This window comes from Periophthalmus magnuspinnatus, chromosome 5, assembly GCF_009829125.3.
Source record: "Periophthalmus magnuspinnatus isolate fPerMag1 chromosome 5, fPerMag1.2.pri, whole genome shotgun sequence".
NCBI lineage: Eukaryota > Metazoa > Chordata > Actinopteri > Gobiiformes > Gobiidae > Periophthalmus > Periophthalmus magnuspinnatus.
The window spans coordinates 30,197,305-30,204,820 of record NC_047130.1 but is presented as its reverse complement, the minus strand read 5'-3'; the positions used below and the strand labels follow the sequence as shown (position 1 = coordinate 30,204,820).

Sequence of the window (7,516 nt, the reverse complement as noted above, 5' to 3'; positions counted from 1 at the left end):
CCGGGGCAGCTCTGGTTCCTCCGTTTGTTCCAGAAGCTTCTGTAGAACTGTGGAGAGGATCCAGCAGAAGATTGGGATGTGACTCATGATGTGAAGGCTGCGGATGCTCTTGATGTGGGAGATGACAGCTGTGGCCTGTTCTCTGAACCTCTTCATGAAGTACTGCTCCTTCTGCTGGTCGGTGAACCCTCGCACCTCTGTCACCATGGAGACGCACTCAGCAGGGATCTGACTGGTTGCGGCGGGGCGTGTGGTTATCCAGAGGTGAGCGGAGGGAAGCAGACTCCCCCTGATGAACTGAGGCGGACTCTGTGGGGTCGGTCAGGACTCGGGTTCTGCTGAAGTCCAGAGGAGGTCTGCACTCGTCCAGACCGTCAAAGATGAAGAGCACCTGGAGCTGTTGGAAGCTGCAGAGATCTTTGGATGGACTGAAGAAGTGGTGCAGCAGTCCCACCAGGCTGAACTGTGTGTCTCTGAGCACACTGAGCGCTCTGAAAGTGAACGGGAACAGCAGCTGGAGGTCCTGGTGGGCGTGGCCTTCAGCCCAGTCCAGACTCAACTTCTGAGTCAGCACCGTTTTCCCCACGCCGGCCACGCCCTTCGTCAGCACAAATCTGATTGGCTCTGGTGAGTGTGGTTTAAAGAGGTCTTCACATGTGATGGTGGTCTCCGGAGCGGCCGGTCTCCTGGACGCGGTCTCCATGTGTCTGACCTCATGTTCCTGGTTGACCTCTGAGGCTCTGCCCTCTGTGATGTAGAGCTCTGTGTTGATCTGTGTCAGGGGGGCGGAGTCTCCTGCTTTAGCCACACCCTCAAACACATGGCTGAGCCTCTGCTGCAGGTCAGACTTCAGTTTGTCTCTGCAAACCCCAACATTACTCCCTTTAAAGACAGAAGAGTTATAATGTTAAACATGTAATAATTCATATGGGAGGGCATCTGACACACAGGGAGGGCATCTGACATACAGGGAGGGCATCTGACATACAGGGAGGGCATCTGACACACAGGGAGGGCATCTGAAGGTTCTTACTGTTGAACAGGCGCTGGGTCAGATGCTCCTGGTCCATCCTCTTCAGGAAGTCCAGGGTGATGTTCAGAACCTCTCTGCTCTCCTCCTCCTCACTCTCGGAGCATTCTGGGTAATCTGAGGCCAGGAGCCTGTGGAACCTCTGGAGCTGCTGTTGGACAAACCTCAGGACCTGCTCCTCCAGACACTGGAACAGAACAATAAGAGAAGAGTTTTAGTCAAAGAGAGTACCTGAGGAGCACCCCCAGAACCCCACACATGCTGCGCTTGTGGGGTACTCACTCTGAATATGGCGTCCAGCTGCTCCTTTGGGCCTGGCTCTCTGTAAAAAACAATAAATGCATCATCATGTATTTGTTCCACACTCATGGTCCATAAAAGAACAGGAGACAAGAGTCAAACTGGGTTATAAAGACAGCTCAGTGTTTCCATAAAGAGCAGTGGTACTGCACAGCACTAAACCTGGGACCAGCATCACCACCACAGAGTTCAGACACTCAGGCCACACATGAATGTATACATCAGGTTTGTCATGAGAGCCTGAAAAGTGTTCACCCCTGCCTGACACAACAAGAGACTGGCACTACTGGCCCTGGGCTTTTCCAGCAGTATTCTGAGGGCATCAGTAGAAGATCCTTTGAGCTTTTACAGTGTGACCTTATATGTGCACCACAGTGGGGCTGTATACAAGGGTGTACAGGAGGTCCACACACAGAGACAGTGAACAGGAGAGTCCCTCTGAGCAGGGACCAGCTGTCATAATGGCAGGCAAAACGGACCAAACAGTGCAGGACATGGGAAAGGTTTACAGTGATTAGTTATAGAATGTGAATTACAGTTCAAAAACGTGGGTAGATCTGGCGGGGAACACGAGACGGGGTGCGGGTCAGGGGAGAATCGGCCGGCACAGCGGAGCTCACAGTGCAGGCAGCGCCGGGGCGGGGAGCAGAGCATGAGCCAGGACACGGAAACGTAGAGAGCAGGGAGGGAGATAGAGCGACCAGAGCCAGGACAGGGAGCAGGGTGCAGAGCGGCGTCCAGAGGTGCAGAGTACGAAGAACAGGGCGAGACGAGACTGTACCAGGTCGGAGAGGTAGAGTAGGAGCAGAGCCGGGAGCGCGGGAGCCAGGAGGGTGGCATACAAAATTCCAATGGGCAGCATACAAAAAACAGCAAAAGGCAAACAGCAAAAGGCAAGACAAGCTAGAGTATTCACGTGAACACGCGGACGATCTGGCACCGAGTGTCTGGTCCTGGCTCCTATTATCAACGGCAGGTGGCGGTAATTGCGCTGATGGGCTGCAGGTGCGCGGGAGGAGCCAGGGGCTCAGCCCAGCTCCGGCTCCGGCAGGTGGGGGAGGGAAGGAACAGGAACAATGCGGATCGTGACACCAGCTGCCTTTGGGACAATTTACATCATCAGGTCTGATGGACAAAGACTTGAGCCTCAGGTCTAAAGACTATGGGTGCTGCTGGTAAAATATGTTAGAAAGGCTGATCTTTGGTTAAATGCACTTGAAAAAAGTCAAATTCATCATCTCCTGTAGGACAGTTGTTTCACTCTGATGGTGTATTTAGGGCAGGTTCAGAACAGCTGATTCTCTGAGACCTCTGTACAATCTGTAGAAGACCCTGTGATCCTGTCCCACCTGAACTCATCTGTCTCACACTGAGAGTAGCTCCATTAAAATACAGGATCACTGTTTGCACTGATGAAGGACGAGCAGCAGGTGGCGCTGTCCTGAGAACATGTCCAGAGCTCTGGATTTAGCAGGTCTTACCTCTGGTCTTCAGGAGGAGCCTCTCTAAACTTAGGAGGAGGGTCTTTGGAGCGGTCACTTTTCAGAGACACAGAGTTGGGAGCAGGTCTGGGTTTAGACCCTGTCATGAGGCACGTATCTCTGCTCCTGTTCTGCCTCCCTGTGTGCTCTCCCCCCCTCCCTCACCTGCCTGAACCTGGAGGTGGGCGGAGCTCCTGGCTCCTCCTGCGCGCACCTGTTTCCCATCAGGGCAATCATCACCACCTGCCATGGATAAGAGGAGCTGGGAGAAGACACTCGGCGCCAGATCGTCCGCATGTCAAACGTGACTATTCTAGCTACGTTTTTGTACTCTTGTTGCTTACCTTTTCGATGTTAATTGGAGTTTGCTGCCTTCCAGGTTCCGGTTCTCCTGACTAGTGTTGGAGAAACTGAAGCCCCATGAACCACTGAATCATTATGAAACACCTGCTTTGAAATGGCACACTGTTTCGAAGCAGAGTGATGTTAGAACAGCGACATCTGCTGGATATTTATATGTATTGCATTAGGGGGTTTACATTCACTAGACAGGCCTTTTGATCTTATTAAAGATATTTAACTTTGTAAATCTATAAGTTCTGTTCACTTGACATAATAATAATAATAATAAATGATGAATTGGTGAGTGAGTAGAGTAGATTGACAATGTGTGAAATTAACTTTAAGCAAAGTGCAATGAAAAACTGCCATTCTACTGGGGGGATTATTGGGTAAGAATATTGTGAATGAAGTCTGCCTAAGTGCTTATGCAACTTGTAGTCAAAGGGAAAGGAAACATATTGTTTTTGTAAGTGAAAGTGAATAAGGGCTAATGCTTTAGATTTTTATTCAGAAAAAGAATCATATCAACAGTTTTTGGCTTTAGCCTACTCCTCTTCTGTCGCACTACCTCTCCAGCTTTGGAGAAGACCTGCTCACATGGTACAGAAGTGGCTGGGATGTGGAGATAGTCTATCGCCATTCTATGGAGATGGGGATAAATGTCTTTTCTGCTTTCCCAGTATTTGAGCGGGTCTTCTCCTCTTGGCAGATAGGCCTCTGAGAGGTAGCGCTGAACCTCCACTGTGGCATCAGCCGTGGTGCTGTTTGTACCTTGGGTTGCACCTAAAGGTAAAAATACAAGTTAATGAGGATACAGCTTAAGTTTACATATATTTTTAAAGCTAATAAAGTGAAATACAAACCGACTCGACAGTCTAGAAAGTCCCACAGACTGTCACCTTCCTCTGCTTCTGCAAGTCCTGCTGCTTCTGGTAATGGTCCCTAGAATTTATGAATGAAATGTTATAAACTATGCTGTTAGTCAGACATCATTATAAACAAACAAAATAAAGATGTTACTGGTGTAGCTCTTACTGCCCCAATAATTTTTTTACAAAGTGGCAGGTTACTCCGAGATATCCATCCATATTCATGGAGGTCCACATGTCTGCTGTGAGGCTGACTGTCTCAACATTCTCAAGATGTTTATTTGTTTGCTACTGCACTTCTGCATATTTAGCCTCCAGCATAGATTTGACCGCCTGGCGTGTTGGTAGAACATAATCTGGATTCAGCTTCTGAACAAATTTTCTGAACCCTGGACTTTCCACAATTTTAAATGCTTGTAGGTCCATGACGATCATGTCCAGAAGTGCCTCATCCAGCTCAGATTGGCGGCCTTAAAATAATGAATTAATAAAACGTGAATGAATGAATAAATAGATAAATAAATGAATGAATAAATAAATAAATGAATTCACAAATAAATGAATGAAAAAAATAAATAAACTTAGAGTTATGAGTGAGTGTTTAACCAATTCTTTCCATAACCTTGCCTACATGGGCTACATACCTTGCTGACTTGCTGCACCAGAAGCACATGCAGCAGCCACTGCTTCTGGATTTGTTTCCGGATGCTTCCTGCGTAAATGGCGAACCATTGAAGATGTATTGCAGGAATATGCCAGCTCTTGACCACATTTTAAGCACTTTACTTGTGTGGGGGTTTTCAAGTCAAAGTGCTCCCATACATAAGAGCAAACTCTTTTTGCTGGCTGTCCTCGACCCTCCATAGCCCTTCCTGTCTTACCTGTCTTAAACTTTCACACAAACTATCACTCTCACACTCAAACTTTCACACAATACTCACAGTTAAGCAGGCCTGCAATAACTGAAACCCTGAACACTTACTCTCATTTACCTTTCTATAACACTGTCACTTACCTATTTGATTGGCTACTACTAGCCTACCACTGTCACTTACCTGAAACTGCCAATATAAAATGACTTTGTAAATCAATGTATACAGCCTGGACTTGGCCTGTCTCTTGTGGGCTAAAGCCTAGACTGTAGACAAGGTACAAAGCCTATTACATATATTATTATTATTACACTTTTCTTACCTTTTTTACCTTACCTGATAGCTTACCTTTTTATTACCTTACCTCTTGTCTATATCTTACCTGTTATTACCTGAAATTTTATCTCAACAAACTTTCCCTTTCTCAAACAACAATAAGCAGTGGCGTCAGCAATTCTCCTCAAGACCCACAATATGAAAAGAATTCTGAACTCTTTTATAGCTATGACATAATTACAAGCCAATCCCCTTCAAACTTCCCGCAAAGCAGCGCACAATCAGAGCTCGTAACGTAGTGTTGACGTAATGAAGCCCCGTATGTCATGGACACGTGATTTTTAGCCACGTGAATCCGACGTCGAATCAGGGCTTCGCAACCCTTCGGGTTCATGAGCCCGACGCTGCTCCGAGATCACAGACTCGAGCGTAACATCTCTACTCCTGACCCTCCCAGCTCCGGGTCTCTGGTTTGGCTCCTGACTCCGCACTCCTGCTCCGGTACAGTCTACTCCTTACCTTCACCTCCCTGTCTCGTGCTGGGCCCCGGCTGCTTCACGTCTCCTGTCCTGGCTCCCGCTTCCCGGTCCATTCCGGCCCGGCTTCCTCTGGCTCTACTCCCGGTCCCATCTCCGTCCCGGTTCTGGCGGTTTCCGGCCCCCGCCCCCACTCCTCTCGACGCGCCCCTGGGCTCTGGCTCGCACCCTGCTCCGTGCACCATGTTGGATTATTGAACTCTTGTGTAATTATTATTCACTATCTGTAAATAAACTTTGTAAATCCGCCCTGAGTTCTGCACCTCTTTGGTCCACCCAACACTGGCATTACGACAGACCCGGGGCCAGGTCCAGGTGGGTCCATGTTGTAGGAGCTGGAATCAGAAGAGTCCATTTGAACAGAACATGCAGAGATGTCTCCTGTTTAGAAGATCTTATTTCTTGTTAAAAAGCAAAAACAGAACATGGCTTCAAGCGTAATTTCATGAACAAAAACATTTGTATCTCCATTCCACTAATTGTGTTTTGTATTTTTTTAAACACTGGGCATGTGCAGTTTGGAAAAATATTTGATCTTTTGGTTTTATATTTTGTAGTAAGAACGTTTTGGACAAACTTCATTTTTGAATCATCATCTGATTGGTCCATGTTGGTTTTTCTAACTCTAAACCAGATCTTACCCTGGTCCAGAGCAGGTTGCCGTGTGGAGTCTGTTACCATGGTGATTCACACTGAACTAAACCAAACCTCTTTTCAGAGGCAGAAAACTGAGTTTCCTCAAACTAAACCTGAACTTAGCCCAAACTGAAACTAAACCTGCTTCTACCAACAGGCCTCAGACGGCTATTGTACATATTTTCTCCCTTTAAGTATTTCATTTGATTTTTTTAAGCATATCTTTTTAACTTTGTGCATGCCCTTATTTGTATTTGTATTTATTCAGTGTGTTTATGTTGCACTTTTTCACCGTATCAAGTTCCTAGTTTGTGAACTGTGTTCACAGACTATGGCAATAAAAGTCTTCTGATTCTGATTCTGATGTGGAGTTACTGTGAAATGTGTCCACACCCAGAGGTCTGATCTGTGTCTCCCTCTGCTGGTCACATAACGACATTACACTGAAACTTTTATCAAAAATATTCAACCTGCAAAACGGTGAACGGACTAGACCAGGACTAGACCAGGACTGAACCAGGACTAAACCAGGACTACACCAGGACTACACCAGGACTACACCAGGACTACACCAGGACTACACCAGGAATAAGCCAGGACTACACCAGGACTAAACCAGGACTAAAACAGGACTAAACCAGGACTAAACCAGGACTAAGCCAGGACTACACCAGGACTAAACAAGGACTGAACCAGGACTGAACCAGGACTGAATCAGGACTAAACCAGGACTAAACCAGGACTAAACCAGGACTAAACCAGGACTAAACCAGGACTGAACCAGGACTAAACCAGGACTACACCAGGACTACACCAGGACTACACCAGGACTACACCAGGACTACACCAGGAATAAGCCAGGACTAAAACAGGACTGAACCAGGACTAAACCAGGACTAAGCCAGGACTACACCAGGACTAAACAAGGACTGAACCAGGACTGAACCAGGACTGAATCAGGACTAAACCAGGACTAAACCAGGACTAAACCAGGACTAAACCAGGACTAAATCAGGACTGAACAAGGACTAAACCAGGACTAAAACCAGGACTAAACCAGGACTAAACCAGGTCTAAACAAGGACTAAACCAGGACTGAAACAGGCCTAAACCAGGACTAAACAAGGACTGAACCAGGGCTAAACCAGGCCTAAACCCGGACTAAGACAGGACT

The 7,516-nt window shown here is 47.2% G+C and overlaps 1 protein-coding gene across 1 annotated transcript; it reads right to left on the bottom strand.

Moving 5' to 3' along the window:
* Nucleotides 1-217: 217 nt before the first annotated feature.
* Nucleotides 218-5,891, bottom strand: LOC129456267 (uncharacterized). The gene is made up of 8 exons (XM_055222014.1): nucleotides 5,690-5,891; nucleotides 4,667-4,734; nucleotides 4,017-4,095; nucleotides 3,703-3,936; nucleotides 2,812-2,911; nucleotides 1,313-1,352; nucleotides 1,034-1,217; nucleotides 218-882 (listed from the first exon to the last, which is right to left on the bottom strand). Exons 1-8 carry the CDS (start codon nucleotides 5,889-5,891, stop codon nucleotides 218-220), a joined length of 1,572 nt encoding a protein of 523 aa, XP_055077989.1.
* Between the last annotated feature and the right edge of the window lie 1,625 nt (nucleotides 5,892-7,516).

Excerpts from the sequence above, each read along its gene's own strand:
- LOC129456267 (XM_055222014.1), bottom strand. The coding sequence starts at position 5,891 with ATGGTGCACGGAGCAGGGTGCGAGCCAGAGCCCAGGGGCGCGTCGAGA. Across the intron at positions 4,735-5,689 it reads CACGAGACAGGGAGGTGAAG|GAAGCATCCGGAAACAAATC; the intron begins GTAAGGAGTAGA and ends CCATTTACGCAG. Across the intron at positions 1,218-1,312 it reads AGCTGGACGCCATATTCAGA|TGTCTGGAGGAGCAGGTCCT; the intron begins GTGAGTACCCCA and ends GTTCTGTTCCAG.